The 23,343-nt window shown below is 44.3% G+C and overlaps 1 protein-coding gene across 2 annotated transcripts in view; it reads left to right on the plus strand.

Moving 5' to 3' along the window:
• The first annotated feature begins 19,336 nt into the window (after positions 1 to 19,336).
• LOC147105635 (mucin-2-like) overlaps positions 19,337 to 23,343 on the plus strand; it is a 210,490-nt gene continuing 206,483 nt past the window's right edge. For both annotated transcript variants that reach the window (XM_086010175.1, XM_086010178.1), the window contains exon 1: positions 19,337 to 19,450. In XM_086010175.1, the coding sequence (XP_085866301.1) occupies positions 19,402 to 19,450 (49 nt within the window). In that variant the 5' untranslated portion in view covers positions 19,337 to 19,401. The remainder of the gene's footprint in view (positions 19,451 to 23,343) is intronic.

Below are 23,343 nucleotides of genomic sequence, written 5' to 3' on the forward strand. Positions count from 1 at the left end.
CGCCTCTATCGCCCCTGGAGGTGATTTGAGCGCTAAATCAAGCGCTACACACCTCTCTTAAGGCGCTAACGTCGGGGAGAAAGGCGCTACCTCAGAACGCTACCAAAGCTCAGGCAATGTCAGTTACCATGGAAACCAGACAGACTGGCGCCGTCCAGTTCTTAAAGGGGAGGGGCCATCTTGCTGGCCAGCCAGCCCTGCTCATTGCAGCCTTGAATCTCGGCCTGGAGAGACCTTTAAAGCAATTGTGTTGGAAGCACTAATGGATAAGCCCAGGGAAAGAGCTGGGTGTTTAGGAAGCTCGAAAGTGGTGCTGAGGACCCAAACTCCTTAAGACAGCGTTAAATCTCTCCAGACATCTCTCTCCCACTCAACCTGCGTGTACCGAAAATTTTGCCAACTAGAAAATGTTCCCCTCTACCTGTCGTTCCTAGTGCAAGATCTTAATGATCTTTGAGTTCTTGGACAAGACACCAATAGGCAGCAGCCAGTATGTTTGAGCAATAGATCAAGATTTATTAAGCATACAGCATAATATACTTAATATTAGGCGATAGCTTTAACGAGTAGCTCGCTGCCCTTGGTCTCTGGAACTTCTCGGACACAGATGATGTTGTCTTAAGTCTGTTCCTTTGTCCTCGCTTTACGTCTGTGTGATACTGTTCTTTGAATATCGAGGTTTTAAACCATTCCTTATCAACAGTTTGGTTGGCCAGTGTCCATAAATGGTCTTTAATTGGTTCTAATGGTCAAAATACAATTGTCACTCAGGTTAAGGCTAGTAACCTGGCCACTCCTTTTCCAGTACATTTCCATTAACCCTGTTCTGCTGTCGTGTTATCTTGTTTATAGCTTTTCACCCCATTGGAATTTACCATATCTCTTTCATTTCATGCCTCAAGCTGTACAAGGCCTTTCTATACCAGGGGCCCAGATCGTTTCAGCGCTGTTTCATTAGTCTTGATGTTTCTAGACTGTCTCACTTTAATCTGCCAGATAAATACCTTAACTTCCATGATCGCTCTCATTTATTGGAATTTATACTAATTATTCTTCAAATATTGTTGCAATTAGTTTTGTTAAGCGAATTCTAAGTTCTAACAGCATTATAATATGTTTTTCTTAGCAATTTAATGATTGGACCTTCATTTGCAGCCTGTGGCTGTTTGTTATCAAAACTTAGTCAAAACTGCTGTTGACTGTGCAGCTACATTTTGAACAAGTTCTAGTTACCCAGGAGTAATTATGGGTAATATTATTTGGTCAATGGCTACACTTGAATTTATACAGAAATGATTCTCGTCCACTAGATATATTTAAATATCAGCCTTTCGTACACTACTGACAGGCGCTAAGACAGGGGGCGTGACTCAATTTCTGGGGTGCTACCGGGGTATTGCACGCTCGACTGACATCACGATCTGTGGGCGCAGGAGATCATGGTGGTAGTGATTAGCGCTGCCACAAAACGACTGGTCAATTTCGCGAGCAGCTCTAAAATCGCCGCGCTCGGGCGCTAAGTTCCTAGCGCCCCATTAGCACCCCCGGGAGGTGCGAACCAACCAAATTTTTCCCCCATGTCTTTCATCATCCAGGTAGCTCTGGCTTTGGTTGACCTACCTTTCCCTCTCATGGGAATGTACCTCGACTGTACCCGAACCATCTCCTCTTTAAAGGCAGCTCATTGTTCGATTACAGTTTTGCCTGCCAATCTTTGATTCCAATTTACCTGGGCCAGATCCATTCTCAACCCACTGAAATTGGCCCTCCTCCAATTAAGTATTTTTACTCTAGATTGCTCCTTGTCCTTTTCCATAGCTAATCTAAACCTTTTGATATTATGATCACTGTTCCCTAAATGTTCCCCTACTGACACTTGCTCCACTTGACCCACCTCATTCCCCAGAACCAGATCCAGCAATGCCTCCTTTCTCATTTTGCTGGAAACATACTGATCAAGAAAGTTCTCCTGAACACACTTTAAACATTCTTCCCCCTCTCTGCCCTTTACACTATTACTATTACTATCCCAGTCTATATTAGGACAATTGAAGTCTCCCATTAACACTACTCTATAGTTCTTGCACCTCTCTGTAATTGCCCTGCACATTTGCTCCTCTGTATCCTTCCCACTAGTTGGTGGCCTCTTGAATACACCTAGCTGTGTAATGGCACCTCTATTGTTCCTTAACTATAACCAAATAGATACTGTTCTTGACCCCTCCAGGACGTCCTCTCTCTCCAGCACTGTGATATTCTCCTTAATCAATACTGCCACACCACCTCCTTTCTTTCCTTTCCCATCTTTCCTGAACATCTTATATCCAGCAATATTTAGTGCCCAATTCTGCCCTTTTTTGAGCCAGGTCTCCGTTATCGCCACAACATCATATTCCCATGTGGCTATTTGTGCCTGCAGCTCACCAACCTTATTTACCATGCTTCGTGCGTTTACACACATGCATTGTAAACCTATCTCAGACCTTCTTGTAGTCTCTTTTAGTCTGACCCCACCTAATACCGTACTATTTCTTACTCTAGTGCTATCTGTCTCTCCCAATCCTATGTGCACCTTGTTTCTCCTTTCTAATACTACATCCTGGCACCCATCCCCCTGCCAAATTAGTTTAAACCCTCCTCAACAGCACTGGCAAACCTCCCCCCACCCACCTCTCCCCAACAAGGATATTATTCTCAGCTCTGTTGAGGTGAAACCTGTCCGACCTGTACAGGTCCCATCTCCCCCAGAACCGGTCCCAATAGTCATAGAGTCATCGATTTATACAGCACAGAAAGAGGCCCTTCGGCCCATCGTGTCCGCACCGGCCATCAAGCCCTGTCTATTCTAACCCCATTTTCCAGCACTTGGTCCGTAGCCTTGTATGCTATGGCGTTTCAAGTGCTCATCTAAATGCTTCTTGAATGTTGAGAGTTCCTGCCTCTACCATTCTTTCAGGCAGTGAGTTCCAGGTTCCAACCACCCTCTGGGTGAAAAAGTTTTTCCTCAAATCCCCTCTAAACCTCCTGCCCCTTACCTTGAAACTATGCTCCCTGGTTATTGACCCCTCTACTAAGGGGAAAAGTTCCTTACTATCTACCCTATCTATGCCCTCATAATTTTGTACACCTCAATCAGGTCCCCCCTCAGCCTTCTCTGCTCTAAGGAAAACAACCCTAGCCTGTCCAGTCTCTCTTCATAGCTGAAGCGCTCCAGCCCAGGTAACATTCTGTGAATCTCCTCTGCACCCCCTCCAATGCAATCACATCCTTCCTATAGTGGACGACCAGAACTGCACACAGTATTCCAGCTGTGGCCTAACTAGCATTTTGTACAGCTCCATCATAACCTCCCTGCTCTTATATTCTATGCCTCGGCTAATGAAGGCAAGTATCCCATATGCCTTTTTAACCACCTTATCTACCTGTCCTGCTGCCTTCAGGGATCTATGTACATGCACATCAAGGTCCCTCTGATCCTCTGTCCTCCCTAGGATCCTAGCATTCATTGTGTATTCCCTGGCCTTGTTAGTCCTCCCAAAATGCATCACCTCACACTTTTCAGGGTTAAATTCCATTTGCCACTGTTCTGCCCATCTGACCAACCCGTCTATATTATCCTGTAGCCTGAGGTTTCCCTCCTCGCTATTTACCACTCCACCAATTTTCGTGTCATCTGCGAACTTACTGATCATGCTTCCTACATTCACATCTAAATCATTAATGTACACTACAAACAGCAAAGGACCCAGCACCGATCCCTGCAGTACACCACTGGACACAGGCTTCCAGTCACAAAAACAACCTTCGACCATCACCCTCTGCCTCCTGCCACTAAGCCAATTTTGGAACCAATGTGCCAAATTGCCCTGGATCCCATGGGCTCTTACCTTCATGACCAGTCTCCCATGCGGGACTTTGTCAAAAGCCTTATTGAAGTCCATGTAGACTACATCAACTGCACTACCCTCATCCACACACCTAGTCACCCCCTCGAAAAATTCAATCAAATTGGTTAGACATGATCTCCCCCTGACAAAGCCATGCTGACTATCCTTGATTAATCCTTACCTCTTCAAGTGGAGACTAATTATGTCCCTCAGAATTTTTTCCAATAAGTTCCCTACCACTGATGTTAGGCTCACTGGCCTGTAATTCCATGGTTTATCCCTACTACCCTTCTTGAATAATGGTACTACGTTAGCTGTCCTCCAGTCCTCTGGCACCTCCCCTCTGGCCAGAGAGGTTCTAAAAATTTGTGTCAGAGCCCCTGCAATCTCCTCCCTTGCCTCACAGAGCAGCCTGGGATACATCTCGTCTCGGCCTGGGGATTTATCCACTTTTAAGCCCACTAAAGCCGCTAGTACCTCCTCTCTCTCAATACTAATTTGTTCAAGTATATCACAATCCCCCTGCCTGATTTCTATGCCTACATCGTCCTTCTCCATAGTGAACAGAGATGCAAAATATTCATTTAAAACCTCACCCACATCTTCCGGCTCTGCACACAAATTGCCACTTTGGTCCCTAATGGGCCCTACTCTTTCCCTGGTTTTCCTCTTGCCCTTAATATACTTATAAAACACCTTGGGATTTTCCTTTATTTTGCCCGCCAGTGTTTTTTCATGCCCCCTCTTTGCTCTCCTAATTTCTTTTTTAAGTACCCCCTGCACTTTCTATACTCCTCCACGGCTTCCACTGTTTTTAGTCCTTTGCATCTGCCAAAAGCCTCCCTTTTTTTCCTAATCCATTCTTGTACATCCCTTGCCATCCAGGGTTCCCTGGGCTTGTTGGTCCCACCCTTGACCTTTACGGGAACATGTTGGCGTTGTACTCTCTCTATTTCCTTTCTGAAAGACTCCCACTGCTCTGAGGCGGATTTTCCTACAAGTAGCTTATCCCAATCCACTTTGGCCAGATCTTGCCTTATCATATTAAAGTCGGCCTTCCCCCAATTTAAAACCTTTATTTCCGGTCCATCTTTGTCCTTTTCCATGACTACCTCAAATCTCACCGAATTATGTGTAAGGGGTTTTAGATCGCAGAGATTTCTCTCTCTAGAGGCCTCTCTCTCTTGCACAGTAAAACCGTGAGTGGTTCGACCCACTCGCCCCTTAGATTCTATACTCTGGACTTTGGGGCAGGAACTACAATGTAGAGAAAACTCTTATAGACCAAGTTTGATGAAACGAAATGGAATTTTATTGCATAATGTAAAACAAATCAAAATGCAAGCAAATAAGAGGGTACATGGGAGGGGAAAACACAAACAAATCATAACGACACAATCCTAACTAAGTCAAATACTATACATCTTATACTCTGCAAAGATCATCATGAAATGGGGAAAACACACGGAACATCGAGGGACAACAACTCATGTTAATTATACCCTTAAATGTCCACCCCCTTAAACCTATCTAGATCTGATTATGAAGGGCCAGAAACATGCTCACCAATCCAACAAGGAAGTGTAAGGTTTTGAAACAGGTCTGCGTTTGATCCTTTCAGGCGTCCCGTCTCCACGTGGTTGTTGGAACCCCAGCGAGCTGCGCCACACCTCTCTCCTGAGGTGGGGGTCGGGGATGGTTGGACACCGGCTGGTCTGGATGTTGGCGGGGTCGGGGATCGTTTGCTCGACCCCGGTCAGAGGAGCCTTGGGCTGGCCCCCATCATTTCTTCAGTTTCTTATTGTCTCTTCTCCCGAGCCGGAGTGGGTCGATGGCCTCCCGTTTCGTCAACGGCCCGGGGTTGGTCGATGATCTCCTGATGTTTTACCCCGGGGCGGGACGCCGGCTCGAACCGTCTTCTTCGCCTTCTTCTAGCGATGATGCTACCGATACGATGGTAGCACCACGATGGCTTCTCCTCTCTTCCTACCCCTGGGTTCCTAGATATACTTCTCATCAGAAGCCCTTATCTCGCGCCAAATCAGGTTAGTCTTTTGTTTTATTTTTGGCGGGCTGGGAGCACAACGGGGTAGTTATTATATTTTAAACTGTTCTTGGATGGCCGGTAACGGGCCATCTCTGGTCTGGAATGACCTTCATTGTTTTTAATGTCCTGGTGATGTCCTTAACGGGTCCTTGATGCTCTTCTCATGAATATGAAACTGTTCCCTTTTGTCTGGTTAAACATTCAGATGGCCTTTATCTACAGGCCGATCTTGACTGGATCTGCATCCAATCTATATGTATATGTGGGTGTCTGGTTTCGTTCTCTCAGAAACGGCTTCCAGAACTTACTGTGGGCTGAATCCACAAAGCTGTCTGAGGACTGCAGGAACCATTTTAAAGTGTCCCAATAAGTTGGTCACGGGGTCTGGCGGCCATTTTGAATGCCCCTTTTTCCTAGGCTTCTTTTAAAACAGTCTTTAAAATCATGGCCTCTTCTGCCATTCGACCCTATATAATATAAAGTTCAATTTTGCGAATCCTACATATGGTCACTGCCACCAAAATGCTCTCCTACTGACACTTCTACCACTAGTCCGGCTACATTCCCTAGAATTAGGTCCAGTACCACTGCCTCTCTTGTAGGACTTTCTACATGCTGGCTCAAAAAGCTCTCCTGGATGCACTTTAAGAATTCCACACCCTCTAAGCCTTTCGTACTCTGACAATGTCCCAGTAATCTAAAACCCTCCCTCCTGCAGCCACCTCTCCAGCCACGCATTCACCTGCTTTATCCTCCTATTTCTATACTAATTAGCTCATGGCATGGGGAGTAATCCGGAGATTACTACCTTTGAGAGCCTGCTTTTTAATCCCTTTCTTAGCTCCCTAAAATCTGCCTGCATGTATGTCATTGATACCGATATGGATCACGACTTCTGGCTGTTCACCCTGCCCCCTCAGAATGTCCTGCAGCCGCTCAGTGACATACTTGACTCTGGCACCATGGAGGCAACATACCATCCTGGAATCACGTCTGCGGCCGCAGAAATGCCTGTCTGTTCCCCTAACTGTTGAATGTCCTATCACCATTGCTTTCCCGATCTTCCTCTTCACCCTTTGTATAGCTGAGCCACCCGTGGTGCCGTGGACTTGGCTCTGGCTGTACTCCCCAGAGGAACCATCGCCCTCACATGTATATACCAATTAGAGATTGAGATGCATTCAGGGGACTCCTGCACTACCTGCCTGGTCCTCCTTGTCTGTCTGGCGGTCACCCATTCCCTCTCTGCCTGCACACTCTTACGCTACAGGGTGACCACCTCCTGAAACGTGCTATCCACTTATCTCTCAGCCTCATGGATGCAGCGCAGTGATGCCAGCTGCTGTTCAAGCTCCGAAACCTGGAGATTGAGCTCCTCCAGCTAACAACACTTCCTGCACATGTGGTTGTCCAGGACACTGGAAGCATACTGAAGTTCCCACATGGCACAAGATGTGCTTTTCACAGGACTGAGGTGCTCTGCCAGACCTCTATTTAATAGACTATTAACTAACTTAACAGAAATAAACTCAAGACTTAAAAAGAAAGTCACCAGCTACTCACCAATTTTTTTTCTTTTCTTTTCAGCTCCTTCCCTTGTCCTGACGTCACTTACCTTGCTCCGTGATGTTTGTGCTCCCTCCAGGCTCTGGGCTTTTGGGCCTACGTTTATATCTGGCCGCTCCTCTCACTCTCTCCTCCTTCCCCCTCTGCTCCGAATTCCCACTCTCTCCAAATTCCCAACTCTAGCACTCTGTTTAGAAGCACTCCATTTAGGATCACTGTGCAGACCACTCTCCAATGAATTTCTGACAGGCAACATTTCCTGAACTGCATGAAGCAAATTGATCACGTAACAATAACCAGACAGCTCTATGGTAAAGTGCTCTGCAAGACTTCACAAGCTTTATGAAGTGGAGAATGAGGATGATACCTCTTTTCAGTGTAGTCATCATTGTATCAAGTGCAAGTTATCATAACTAATCCGTATGTCTCTAAGAATAATTTTTTTCCTTCTGTGATTTACTTTCTGCTCTTCTACAGAAGTGGTAACATCTTGCTGGGGTGTGATTTCTGTCTCTCTTGCACATTGCCCAAATACGATTATTCATGTATGAGACTTGTCGTTATGTGTCTTCTGCCTATTTTACCATGGGTGGCACTACCAAAGGTAAGTTTGGAAATCTATGTCTTTGCTTTATTTACTGTACGTAAACACCCATTAAGAACATTTTTAATGACTTTAAACTCACAAGACGAGCTTCAGGAGATAAGTCCCTATGATTTATTTCCAGCTAATATAGGTAAACCTTGACCATCTACAATATTATTGAAACCTGGTAATAGGCAGAATACCAGCAACCCATTGTGAGCAGTTTTAGAATGCCTGAGAGTCATAGCATGGTGGATGCTTTGATGTCAAAGTTTGCAAACTGGGATGGCAGGAATGACGTATGAAGAGAGATTGAGTCAATTAGGCTTATATTCGCTAGAGTTTAGAAGAATGAGAGGGGATCTCATTGAAACTTATAAAATTCTAACAGGACTAGACAGACTAGATGCAGGAAGGATGTTCCCGATGGCAGGGGAGTCCAGAACCAGGGGTCACAGTCTAAGTATAAGGGGTAAACCATTTAGGACTGAAATGAGGAGGAATTTCTTCACCCAGCGAGTGGTGAACCTGTGGAATTCACTACCACAGAAGGCAGTTGAGGCCAACTTATTAAATATATTCAAGAATGAGTTAGATATATTTCTTAAGGCTAAAGGGATCATGGGATATGGGGAGAAAGCAGGGACAGGGTACTGAATTTGGATGATCAGCCATAATCTCATTAAATGGCGGGATAGGCTCGAGGGGCCAAATGGCCTACTCCTGCTCCTATCTTCTATGTTTCTATGAGTGTCTGCTGCAGGAATTTGATAGGAAATTAATGGTAATAATGTCTTTAGCAGGCTTATCTGTACAAATCTGCAAACATCAAATCACTTTGCTCAATTTCAGTTTTCCAAAGAATGTTTTTATTCTCAGTTAAGCAGATACTTGAATTTAGCATCTACAAAAACAACCCCTGCATTGTGATGTAAAATAACACTGGGTTGTCTTTCTTTGCTGTGAAATACTCCGAGGTACTCCTCATTCTGTAATGTGGTGCACAGGGAATGCCAGAATAATCATCCCTCTCAGCATCAGAATTGCAGTGTTGGAAAATACAACAATTTATCGTTCACAAACAAAATTGAGCTAATAGACCTTACTGTTTTGCTATCCAAGGCCATAAGTCTCCAGTCACATGGAGTTTTAAGATGGCGGACAGTTATGGTGGGACAGTAGAATTTGGAAAGGTAAAATCTTTGCTTTCTATTCTGGAATGTTTTCTTTTGAAAACTGCCAGTGCTCTGGGAATAATTCAAAATGTGAATTATACAGTAAATATTTCCACATATGCTCTATTGTGAATAGTAGTAATTAATGCAACAGTATGAATAGTATAAGATTTCCTCTTGAACTGTATTTGTGATATGCTATAACAAGAAAGATCTCTTAGAAACTTCAAATGACGTCTCTGATGCCATGAGCTGCAGTTCTGTTTATCTGACATTCTAAGCATTCATTTTTAAACCAGAAAAGCTGGTTATAACTTCATTATTTCACATGAAGCTTTTTGTTAGCATGTTAGTCAAATTGATTTAAAAGGTGATTCATGCATTTAAATGACCTGGAACTATTGAGACTTTTTTATTTTTGTTTCTTCACAAATGAAATTGGACTCCTTTTTGTTGGTTTTAATTGTCGATATTTGAAACCTTTAACAAGGGGAATTTGATGGAAAGTCAATCACTTACCTACAAATAAAATTTGTAGTGAAGGCTCGGATAAAGGAAGTAAATAAACGACCCATATAATGGCATCACAAGCAATCTCAGTGGGGGATAGAAGTGTAATGTTGACATAGAAAATATATTGATGTGGGGCAAAGGAGTTTTGCAACGATATTCAACATAAGGGTTTTATTTTTCAGTAGCTGCTCTTGAGATTAAGATGCAGGAAGAAAGGGTTTAGTTGATCTAGAAGAGCAAATGTATAATGGTTTAGCTAAAGTGTTGTAAATTTTAGCTAGCCGCTCATTAGATCATCAACAGGACTGCCCCCTGTGCCAGATCTTTTCATAAGCATTTAACTCACAAACCATGACATTGAAACAAAAACTAATATTACAGAAATAAAACTACTCGAATGCCTGGAGTAGCTTTATTGTGACATCCCTGAATTTAAAAAGACACACCTAAAACACAACCTTAATTGAAAACTTTGAAGTATAGTGAACAGTGAGGAGTAGAGTGCTAGACTTCAGGAAGACATAAACAGGCTGGTGAAATGGGCAGACACGTGGCAGATGAAATTTAACGCAGAAAAGTGTGAAGTGATACATTTTGGTCGAAAGAATGAGGAGAGGACATATAAACTAAATGGTACAATCCTAAAGTGGGTGCACGAACAGAGACCGGGGGGTCAATGTGCACAAATTGTTGAAGGTGGCAGGGCAGGTTGAGAAAGCAGTGCATCCTGTGAAAGCTGCGCACTGCAGTCACAGTGAACTGGTGATGGAGAAGGTGTATATTGAGTTTAATGACAGGGGAGACAATCAAGAAAACTACCCTGTCCTCAATGGTGTTGAGTTTCTTTCGTTAGGACTGCACCCTTCCAGATAAATAGTGAGCATTACATCACATGCTTGACTTGAACTTTGTTGATGGTGGTGAGGCATTGAGCAGTCAGAAGGTGAGCCACTAGTTGTAGAATACCCAGTCTCTGGTCTACTCTTGTAACCACCGTGTGGATTAGCTCATCCAGTTAAGCTTCTGCTCAGTGGTGATGCCCAGGGTATTGATGATGGGCATGGGCTGCTTCATTATTGGAGGAGTTGTAAATGGAGCTGAACACAGTAAAATCATTGGTGAACAGCCTCACTCTTGCTTTTATATCTGAAGGAAGCTCTTTTAACAACTGAAGATGGGTGAACCAAGGAGCACGCCCTGAGGAACATGGGCTGCAATATCCTGGGCCTGTAATGATTGAACTCTTTACTATTTGTAAAAAGGTTTGAAAGGGATGTTGGCTATATGAGGATGTAATGAGACAAGTCAATGTCTTTGAACATATATTTATGATTAGTGTAGTTTGGGAAATGCATAAAGTGAATATCTTCCTTTCCTTGTGCTTTTAAATCAGCTGCTTTTGTTTGCCACACAATTGTGTCATTCAAACATAAATATAATGAAAGACTTGAAGAATTGGGTCATTTTTCATTTGAACAACACAGATTATGGGGTTATATAATAAGAAAGTAAGAGCATAAGAATTAGGAGCAGGAGTAGGCCATTGGGCCCCTCGAGCCTGCTCTGCTGTTCAATATCTTCGACCTCAACTCCACTTTCCTGCCCAATCTCCATGTCCCTTGATTCCCCTAGAGTCCAAAAATCTATCTATCTCAGCCTTGAATATACTCAACGACTGCGCATCCTTTGGGGTAGAGAACTCCAAAGATGCACAACCCTCTGAGTGAAGAAATTCCTCCTCATCTCAGTCTTAAATGGCTGACCCCTTATTCTAAGACTATGCCCCCTCGTTCTAGACTGTCCAGTCAGGGGAAACAACCTCTAAGCAACTACCCTATCAATCCCCCTCAGAATCTTATATGTTTCAATGAAACCACTTCTCATTCTTCTAAACTCCAGAGAGTATAGGCCCATTCTACACAATCTCTCATCATAGGACAACCCTCTCATTTCAGGGATCAATCCCATAAGCTCCTCCCGAACTTAGCGTCCATTTTACATCCACTAAATTCATTGCTGCAAAAGGGAGTCTCCTGGAATTGGGACGAAGCGTGTGAGGCTGCTTTTAAAAAGGGTAAACAACTCATTACATCAAAGGAAGTGCTCGCACACTTTGACCCAAAAATGCCAATGAGGTTGGCATGTGACGCCTCCCCGTACGGTATAGGGGCAGTGTTGTCACACAAATTTCCCAACGGGACGGAGAGGCCAATAGCATTTGCCTCAAGGTCGTCAACTACAGCCGAAAGAAACTATGCACAAATCGACAGGGAGGCCCTCAGTCTGGTGTGGGGTGTAAAAAAATTCCACCACTACCTGCATGGGCAACGTTTCACACAACTGACGGATCATCAACCGTTGGTGTCGATATTTAATCCAACAAAAGGGGTGCCCCTGATGACGGCCCAAAGGCTACAGAGATGGTCACTGTTCTTAGGAGCACACCAGTACCTTATCGAATATAAGGGTACCAAACGGCATGGCAATGCGGATGGCCTGTCGCGGCTACCCTTGCCTGCCGAGATCGAAGAGATAGTACAGGACCCCGTGGAAATATATCATACGGTTGTTATGGAACACTTGCCCATCACCAGCCAATGTATTGAGCGGGAAACACGGAACGACCCGACATTGGCAAGGGTTTACGAATTAACCGTGAAAGGCTGGCCGGCGCAGGGTGACGCATCATTGCCGGCGTTTTCGGCAAGGAAGGACCAGTTGTCCGTCTGCCGGGGCACATTGATGTGCGGAGCCAGGGTGGTGGTCCCTCAAAAATTACAACATAAAGTGTTGCAGGACTTACACGAAGGTCATCTGGGGGGTGTCAAAATGAAAAGCCTCGCCAGAGCCTACGTCTGGTGGCCCGGCATTGACAGGGACATTGAGGAAGTAGCAAAAGCGTGCCAAGGTTGCCAGATGGTACAGAACGTACCACCACAAGCCCCACTACATCCGTGGGAGTGGCCCTCAACGCCGTGGCAAAGGATCCACGTGGACTTCGCTGGCCCCTTCCTGGATGCGATGTTCCTTATTGTAGTGGACGCCCATTCAAAATGGCCGGAGGTCATAAAGATGTCATCAACGACAGCCGAAAAGACGGTCGCAGTCTTAAGGACCATTTTTGCCCGAAACGGGGTGCCCGAGCAAGTCTGTTCGGACAATGGGCCACAATTTGTGGCAGAAGAATTTCAAGCATTCCTAAAAAGGAATGGAGTGCGACATTATACGTCCGCACCATATCATCTGGCTACAAATGGGTTGGCAGAGTGATTTGTACAGACTTTTAAAAAGGCCATCAAGGCGATGGGGGAGGAAAGGTTGCCACTACAACACAAGGTGGACAACTTCCTATTCACATACCGTAATGCTGCACATGCGGTGACCAACCAGGCCCCCGCCGTCATGTTCTTTAATAGAAGGTTAAGGTCTTGCCTTGAATTGCTCAGACCAAATATTCGGAGAGATGTGGAAAACCGAGTATTTCGTAGGGCTCCAGACAGACAGACATGGAGCTTCGAGGTGGGGCAGCAAGTGTTGGCCCGTGATTATAGGAATGAAAAGTGGCGGTCTGGTACGATAAAGGCCCGCCAGGGACCCTTGATGTACACAGTTGAGACAGGGGAAGGCATAATCAGACGACATGCTGATCAACTTGTGGAGTTCAGAAACCCAACTGATTCACTACCTCAAACGTCTCAGCACATTGTTACAGCGGAATCACGGCCCAGCTCGTCGTTACAGAGGTCTCAGGATTGCGAGGAGTTCAGCACTCCAGTGATCTCCACGGCACAGGATGTGCCATCAGACACCGACGAGTCCAGCGATGAAGGGGTGACGGAAGTACCGCCGCCTACACCGAGACCGACTAGAGAAAGACGTTATCCTAGTCGAGACAGGAGGCCTCCTCAGAGACTGAATCTATAACATGTTTCTGTTTATATATATATATATATATATATATATATATATAAGTAGACAACTCTTGATGTAAATATGTTATGTATATTGTGTTACCAAATGTTATTAGCCCTAGTTATGGGGCATCTATTGACTTAATTGCACGGGTACGTTTTAATTAAAAGGGGAGGAATGTTGTGTATGTAATAGGTATGTTACTTTAAACCTATGGCTAGGGCAGCACTACTTTGTAGGGCATAGTGATACCGTAGTACCACTCCTGGCCATAGGGGTATAAATAGTACTGTGGGTACTGATCTCCCCTCAGTTGCCGCCTGTTGGTATTAAGTAAAGACCTACGTTGAATCTTCCAAGCTGTCTCTTCATTATTGGATTAAGTATAGACACATACTTTATATCACCAAAGCCCTGTACAATTGTAGTCGAACTTCCTTATTCTTGTATTCCAACCCCCTTGCAATGAAGGCCAACATGTCATTTGTCTTCCTAATTGCTTGCTGTACCTGCATGCTAACTTTCTTTGTTTCCTGTACGAGGACACCTAAATCTCTCTGAACACCAACATTTAATAGTTTCTCACCATTTAAAAGATAATACAGTATTTAAAATTATGAAAGGATGATACAGGGTAGATAGAAGCAGACTGTTTTCAATTGGTGAGCGGTCAAGAACAAGGGTCAGTTGATAAAAAGTTCAATGCAAGAGATTTAGTATAGAGGCTGGGAGAAACTTCTTCACGCAGGAAGCTTTTAGGCTGTGGAATTCACTTCAAGGGTTAGTAGCTGCGGCAGAAACTATAGGGGGAATTTTTACTTGGCGACGCGCTGGGAACAGGGGTCTGATAGTGCATGGGAAACCCGGAAGTAAGCACGGTGTGTCTGTCAGCGGCCTTTTGACCCATCCATTGCATTTGTATCTGACTTCCAGGTTTTCTGATCAATTAGGCAGCGCCGGCGTGGTGACGACCTGCATAAGTCGATTTCAACTGCAGTATTTAAAGGGACACTGCAAAGATGGATTCTGGAATTGGGAGTACAACACAAGGAACTGTCAGAATGGAGTCCCAACAATGATATGTATAATTCTACTTTAGTGCCCCCTAGTGCACCGATTTCAGAAGTGATAGTATACGAAAGATTTTTTCTCTGTCATGTCATGTTATATCCGTCTGTCAACTTTCTTGAATTTTACTGATCTCATTTCTTATTGCCAAAACTGGCAACTGATGAGCTGCAAAGAAGTGACAGAACCTAAACATCCATAAGCCTAGACATGTAACAGACCCTAGTTGAAATGTACAAGGTGACTTCCCCCTAAACTAAATCCAGCAACCAGTTTTTCCATGTAGATACCTATGTACTATACTCAACCTGTACATTCAGACATCTCCTGCCACTTCACTCCCCAGACCGAGCCTGCCGTCTTTCGGCATTGCACTCGTGCACCTGTACCTCAGTTTTGCCTCTGCTTTATTCCTCAACCTGCAGGACCATGGAAATCCTTCAAGTTGGCAAGTCATTCATCCGGAATTTATTTAACTCAGAACTCATTGCTTCTGAAATATGTTTGTAAATAAGTAATCAGGCTAAGCAAATTCCAGACTTTATTTACTTCACTTCTACTTTAGTTTGGGGAGCATAGTATGGCTGGGCAGGAGGGATAGAGAGCTCGAGACACACACACACACACACACACAAGCAGGAAGACCCACTTTAGGTGGAGAAAGAGGGACAGGCAAAAAAAACCTTGAATTGTGTCAGAACGACTGTTGAATACAGTGACAATTGAAGCACAACCTGTTGGAAAGTGTAGGCGTGGCGGAGAGGAACTGAGACTTTTTTGGGCCGAGGAACGGGGAGAGACTCCGTTACAAGAGAAGGGTATCTCTGGTTCTGCTGGAACTATGAATAGCAGTTGATGTTGAGGCTTAAAGGCCCATGTTAGAATAAAGCCTATTCTACTCACTGTGTGGAATGTCACAGGAGATACCTAAATATCAGGAGGGTCCTGATAATATTACCTTATATTAGGGAGGAAAACGTTAGTGGGTGTGATATATAGGCCTCCAAATAGTAATATGGAGGTGAGGGAAGGCATAAAAAGGGAAATTAGAGAAGCGTGCGATAAGAGCACAGCTGTCATCATGGGTGACTTTAATTTACATATTGATTGGACTACCCAAATTAGTAAAAATTCTGAGGAGGAGGAATTCCTGGAATGTTTTCGGGACGGTTATCTGGACCAATATGTCGAGGAGCCGACTCGAGATCAGGCCATTTTAGACTGGGTATTGTGCAATGAGAAGGGACTTATCACCAATCTTCTTGTACGAGGCCCCTTGGGTCAGAGCGATCATAATATGATCGAGCTCTCAGTCGAGATGGAGAGTGAGGAAATTGAATCAGAGACTAAGGTCCAGAACTTAAATAAAGGGAATTACGAGGGTATGAGACGGGAATTGGGTAAGATTGATTGGGTGGTGTTTCTGGGGGGATTGACAGTGGATAGACAATGGCAAGCATTCAAAGATAGAATGGAAGAATTCCAGAACATGTTTATACCGGTTTGGCATAAAAGTAAACCTAAAAAGGTGGCTCAACCGTGGATAACGAGGGAAATTAGGGACAGCATAAAATCAAAAAAAAGGGCATATCAACTGGCAAAAAAAAGCACCAGACCGGAAGATTGGGGGCAGTACAGGATACAGCAAAAGAGGACAAAGGGATTAATCAGGAAGGGGAAAATAGAATACGAAAGTAAACTTGCAGCAAACATAAAGACAGACTGCAAAAGCTTTTATCGGTATATCAGGAGGAAAAGACTGGTAAAATCCCAAGTCGGTCCCTTGCAGTCCGATTCGGGAGAATATATAATGGAGAATAAGGAAATGGCAGACCAATTAAACTCATACTTTGGTTCTGTATTCACAAAGGAGGACACAAATAACCTCCCAGGAATATCGGCAAACATAGGGACTAATGAGAGGGAGGAGCTGACAGAAATTAGTATCTCTAGGGATATGGTGTTGGGTAAGTTGAGGGGACTGAAGGCCGACAAATCCCCGGGGCCTGATAAACTACATCCTAGGGTACTTAAGGAGGTGGCCCTGGAGATAGCAGATGCTCTAAGGATCATCTTCCGGAACTCCATTGACTCGGGAACAGTACCCGTGGATTGGAGGGTAGCTAATGTTACCCCAATATTTAAAAAGGGGGGTAGAGAGAAAGCAGGGAATTATAGACCAGTAAGCCTTACATCGGTTGTGGGCAAAATGCTAGAGTCCATTATTAAGGATAAAATAGCGGAGCACTTGACAAATGGGGAAAGGATCGGACAGAGTCAACATGGATTTACAAAGGGTAAATCGTGTTTGACTAATCTGCTGGAATTTTTTGAGGAAGTAACTGGTAAAATAGATGGGGGAGAGCCAGTGGATGTGGTGTACCTTGACTTCCAGAAAGCCTTCGATAAGGTTCCACACAAAAGATTATCATGCAAAATTAAGGCTCATGGGATTGGGGGCAAAGTATTAACGTGGATAGAGAACTGGCTGGCGGATAGAAAACAGAGAGTTGGAATAAACGGCTCGTTTTCGGAGTGGCAGGCAGTGACCAGCGGGGTGCCGCAAGGATCTGTCCTGGGACCCCAGCTGTTCACAATATATATAAATGATCTGGATCAGGGAATTGGATGCAATATTTCCAAATTCGCTGACGACACTAAACTAGGAGGAGGGGTGGGCTCTGATGAGGATGTCAGGAGGCTACAGTGCGATTTGGACAGGTTGGGGGAATGGGCGGATACGTGGCAGATGCACTATAATGTGGATAAATGCGAGGTTATCCACTTTGGGGGTAAAAACAGGAGGGTAGATTATTATCTAAATGGCAATAGATTGGGAGATGGGGAAGTGCAGAGGGACCTGGGTGTTCTTGTGCACCAGTCACTGAAGGAGAGCATGCAGGTGCAACAGGCGATTAAGAAGGCAAATGGTATGTTGGCCTTCATATCAAGGGGGTTCGAGTATAGGAATAGGGATACCTTACTACAGCTGTACAAGGTGCTGGTGAGACCGCATCTGGAGTATTGTGTACAGTTTTGGTCGCCCCATCTGCGGAAGGATGTTCTTGCCATGGAAAGAGTGCAGCGGCGATTCACCAGGCTGATACCTGGAATGGCGGGAATGACCTACGAGGAGAGATTGAATAGTTTGGGCTTGTACTCACTGGAGTTTAGAAGATTGAGAGGGGATCTCATCGAAACATATAAAATTATGGCAGGCCTGGACAGGCTGAATTCAGAGAGAATGTTTCCAATGGCAGGGGAGCACAGAACCAGGGGCCACAGTCTAAAAATAGCGGGCAAATCATTTAAAACAGAGATGAGGAAGAATTTCTTCACTCAAAGAGTGGTGAGCCTGTGGAATTCCCTGCCACAGAGGGCTGTGAAGGCTAATTCAATAAATATTTTCAAGAGAGAATTGGATATATTTCTGAAGGCTAAGGGGATTAAGGGTTACGGAGAAAAGGCGGGGACGGGGTACTGAACTGGTAAGATCAGCTAAGATCTCAGACGAAGATCAGCCATGATCTCATTGAATGGCGGAGCAGGCTCGAAGGGCCGAATGGCCTACTCCTGTTCCTATCTCTATGTTTCTATGTTTCTATTATTCTCATGCTTATTAATTTCTCATTTCGGGCTTTACTAATGCAATATAAATACCTTAAATTGCCTGAAATGGTCTACAGATGATCGAGTCTTGAAGCAGAACCTTACCTGGTCAAAAACACTCTAGTGCAGCAGTGTAATAATCCTGAATACATGAATAATTACTTGCTCCCATTTTAAGATCAGTCTTTCAGAATGAATCGGTTTACTTCTGTTTCTCTCCACTGTGTGTAGGATATTCCTGCTCAGTCCTGGCAGTGTTAATGCTCCATTCCCAAACAAAGACAAATTGTCTTTATTTGAGTAGTGTTCTTTTGCTCATTCTTGCTTTCTTAATGCCATTTTCTTTAGGCTTTTCCTACAATCAAAAAGTAGAAAATCACTTAGTTAACTTAATGACTTGAAATTGTGTTAATTCAGAGAAGATAAATGTAATTCCTTCCAGGTAGATCAGTCAGCTTTTTAACAGTTCATGTAAAGTTAGAAAAAGGGTGAAATAGTCTCGCCACAGTGATGCAATGGTTAACTATTGACACTAATTCTAGTTTATGGCTGATGGTGAAATAAGGTTCCTTACCTTGTATAGTCAGTTATTCTCACTTAAATAGAGAAAAATAATGTCTCCTATATTGCCTTTAAGCTTTTGGATCATGAATATAAAACGTGCTGCTTTCAGGTAGCTGCTTCAGGACGATTGCGAGAGGATTTTTGCACCAAAGTCGCAAAGAATAATTGAAAGTGAATGCACAAAAAAATTAAAACTGTAATCTTCCGTTCAGTGCAGTTCTTTAAATTGAAACCTTTGACTTTAAAAATTTACAGAAAATAATTTTTACACCTGTAGAGATCTATGTGTATGTTACAATTGCCAGAAGTTTAATTACAGGAAATCAACATTCTTCATTTTCATTTCCTCATTCCATTTAAATAGCTTTAAACTGATCTGCAATATAAAAGTAAGGCCATTCAAGGGAACCTCAGGTAGCCAGCAGCACTAACTAGAATGACATTGAGTTTCTAGTTTAGCCTCAAACTAATACAATGAAATACTCTGTATTAGCGGTGATCTGGGTTCTTGCCCTCTTTAAAGGTAAGACTTTTCTAGATATTTTTGTAAGTTTGCACATTTTGTTTGTACTGAGGTATGTATATATTTAAAATATACTCATTGAATCATTGTGTATGAGAATTGAAAACAATTTATGAAGAACTTGAGATTAGCTGATATAAACAAATAATTGATTATATTTTCCTTTTACAGTGCAAGTTACCTAAGGCTCTTAACTGAGAACTTGTTCTTTTATTTTGTGCTAACTTACTGCCAAATTGCCGATGGATAAGAAATAACATATTGCAGATGTCAATTGAAAATCAGTACAGTTTCTTTAGTACAGTCCCCACCACTTACACCTTTCGTGTTATCCCGGGCAGCCGCCTATATCGGACACATGGCGCTGACCATTTGTCATTGGCATAGGTGTCAATTACAAAGGCACCGCTTATAACGTATTAAGGGTGCTGACTATTTCGGGCAGTTCAAGCAGCTTCAATCAGCTGTTCACATCTTGCTGAAGTACGATTACCTTAGTGATGTGTCTGCCATTAAGCCATTTCATGATTTCTGTGACTTGGATCAGGCAGCCCCGCCGCCTCCAGTTCCCTCTCCCCACCCTGGGGGCCTCTAGAGCTCCTGCGCCTGCTGCGAGCCGTTTTCTTGCCAACTCGTTGAGGTCCTTGTGGATGGAAGCTGCAGGTGGCAGGGGATGATGTGCGACTTGTCCTGCACTGTGTTGCCCGTCGGCTCCAGGATCTCAGCCATCAGGTACTCGAGGACCCTGCCCCAATGCTTTCCTACAAACTTTACCTTTGGAAGGAGGTGAGTACACTCTTGCACCACAGTAGATACATTAAGATAAAGCAGCCAGCAAAGGATTCAGCCCAAAACCAATGTTATCCTGACAACTAATGTAAAAAAAAATTAAATTTTCTGGTTTCACCGTCCACCGTGTATAGTGGGCAAACGCTCGCTATAATTGGTGGGGACTGTACATAATTTTACACTTTGTGGGAGTAAATGGTTTACTTGTTAAATCAATAAATCATAGATTATTTATTTAAGATAATATGAATTACATTTATAGTATAATACAAAATTAAGTCTTTAAGGTTAATAGTATTTTTCTTTTCTAAATTATGATTCGGATGTTTGAAGTAGCTTAAAATTATTGCAAAGTTTTCGGTTGTAATGGCTGTCGATACACGTTGATAGCAGAAAATCACATGGGCTTTTATTAACCGAAGATTTTTCTAAAAGACAGTTTCTCATTCTCACTCTTTGATTTTCTTTTAGCTGTAATGCTTTCTAAGTTACGTTTCAGTGAGCAGCATGGACAGAGTGCTAGGTGAAATGCATGGGATTTGGATAGACCTTTAGAAAAACTGGACTATGATGATGCTTAGACTTGTATGCAAAATGAAGAATAAACTCTCTTCCCATACAAAAAAAGATGAATTCACTGATTTTTAAAAATTAGTTTGAACAATTTTATGGACCAGTGTGTAGTGTATATTGTTAGTTTTTCATTTCCAGAGTAGGAAGTTTTGCATTTTCTAATTTTGTTTTTTAAAACATTATGGCCTAGAAATTCGGTTGGTAGCGCCAGCGATTAGCGCCTAAAAAGCCCGAGAATTGGGGCGTTACCCAATTTTCGGGCGGGCGCAGTGAATATAGCGCCACCTCCCATATTGAGTATCCTTTTAGCACCAGCGCTAACTCTTTGCGCGCGCCCGCGGGCGCAGGCAGATCATGACATCATTTCAGTGTGCAACGCCTTTTTGGCGCCCCGGACCGGATATTCGGTGGCGCCCACAACCTTTCCGCCTGGCGCTATTAGTGACAGTTGGATGGAGCGTTCCCAGGCCCTTCTCAGACTCGGGGGTGCTATTTAAAGGGGACAGCACTATTATAAAAGCTGCAGCCATTTGGGCTGGCCATTCTGATCGTTGCTGGAGAGAGTTCCTGACCTTCTGTTGGACAGTAATTTTCTCATTGAGCCTTCGGAGGCACTGGCACTGGCAGCTTGAGGGCCCGGCTCCCGAGCTGGTGATGCAGCATCTGAAAGCAGGGAGGTGGAAGAGTGGCTTTAGCAAAAGGACAGCTGGGCAGCAAGGGATGCCAGATTGCGGCAAGGCTATGACATGGGTCCACAGTGAGAAAGCATGCTGGCGGGGGGAACAAATGGAAGGAGACAGTTGTAAAAGGTGAGAACCTTACCATCGCTGTCGACAATGTGGTCGGCATCTGCAGTGGTTACAGGACCACTCAGATGTCCTCCAAGAATCTGGTGGACTCTCTCCTCGAGATCCGTGAGAGTGACCACTTGTGGAGGTCATCCACTGGTGCGAAGCTGTTCTTTGCCAATCCTCGCCAGCTTGGACTGCAGGGGAAAGGAGGGGAAGTTATGTGACATGATACCCTGAGTGATCATCTCATGCCCCCCATGGTGCAAGAGCCCTTACATGACGCCTTGAGTCAAATGTGCATGTGTGTGCCCAGAAAGGGCCATGGGTGCTTGCTGGCAGATGGCCAATGGGGCACAGCCCACCCTGTAGCCATAAAGTCAGGTGCAAATGAAGGGATGCAGAAGTTTGCAGAAACAACACTCGCCCTCACGACCCGAGTGAGGTCGTTGAATTTCTTTCTGCATTGGACAGGGCTCCTGGTCACCATGCTGCTGGAGTTGACTCTCTGGCATACATCCCTCCAAGCTCGTCGGTAGAGAACATCTCGCCGGCGCTCCACTGCGGCCACCAATTGCTCCAGAGCCTCATTGGTGAAGCGCTCTGCTCTCTGTCTCACCTTCTCCATCTGGTCCAAGTTTTTAGTGCCAGAGAAGGGCGTGCGTCGATTCTGAGGCCTGCAAGGCGCAGAGTATGGATGCTGAAGCTGACTGACCCACCCCTTTAAGAGCTGGCCGGCGCCTGGAAGTCTCGTGGTCATCGGTAATTGAGAGCACCTGCGCTGCATCCGTCCGCTCCGATATTGGGTTGCGCTGGAAGTTTTGCGCCTTAGGAGCCCCGTGTAACGCCTGAATTCGCGCCTCAGTCACCTTTAGGGGCGATGCAACCCAATATCGCGCCAGGTGGCGATAAGTTGCGTCTGGCTATAAACTTTGCGCTGTGCCAATTCTAACGCCCCAAGCGGGGCTATACCCAATTTCTAGGCCTATAGATTTTATTTAATTCTAACCCTCTGAGGACATTTAAAGTTGAGTAATGTTCCTCTGCAGCTTTAATTATTGGCGGATTTAGCTCTGTTTCACTATGAGGGTAGTGCAGTTGTCAGGAGCCACCTCCAGCTCAGGCTGCTAAATTTCAGAGCTGTTTGCAGTACTGCTATGTGACTGCACAACAACAAACAAGCACAAAAGATACCACAGCTTTTAGCGTCAGCTGATGGAAAGGCAAGATTTGAGAAGCAGAAAGCAGCCTTAATCTACTTTCAATGACTGCATTTATGTAAGGGATAATACTATCGTTTCCAGATATCCAGTGACTCTGAAACTAATGGTAACCTGGTAATCAATGTCCACAAGAGCAAAGAATATGTTGTCACTCAATAATTTAGACAGGTTAGTGATCCAGTCTGGAACTGCAATTTGTTTTGAGAAGGCTGACACTAACGTAGGTAAAATAATCACTTTAGACCAACTTAGAGTGGGTTGGCGATTATTCTAATTTTTCAGAATGAACTGCGTTGAGTTGTAGGCCTCGATTTTAACTGACCCGTGGAGTCGGGATTGGAGGCGTCCCAAATTCGGGGTCCCGACACCATCCCGCCCCCAACCCGCCTCCATGTAAGTTTCAAAGGAGGCGGGTACCCGCCCCGCACTGGGACCCGCCGACCCGAGGCAGGAAGGGATTAGTGACAATTAAATGCCTGTTAACAGGTAGTTAACAGGCAGTTTTTAGCCTAATCCCTAT

Source organism: Somniosus microcephalus, chromosome 17 (assembly GCF_052327205.1).
Source record: "Somniosus microcephalus isolate GS21.2 chromosome 17, FLI_Smic_1.0, whole genome shotgun sequence".
NCBI lineage: Eukaryota > Metazoa > Chordata > Chondrichthyes > Squaliformes > Somniosidae > Somniosus > Somniosus microcephalus.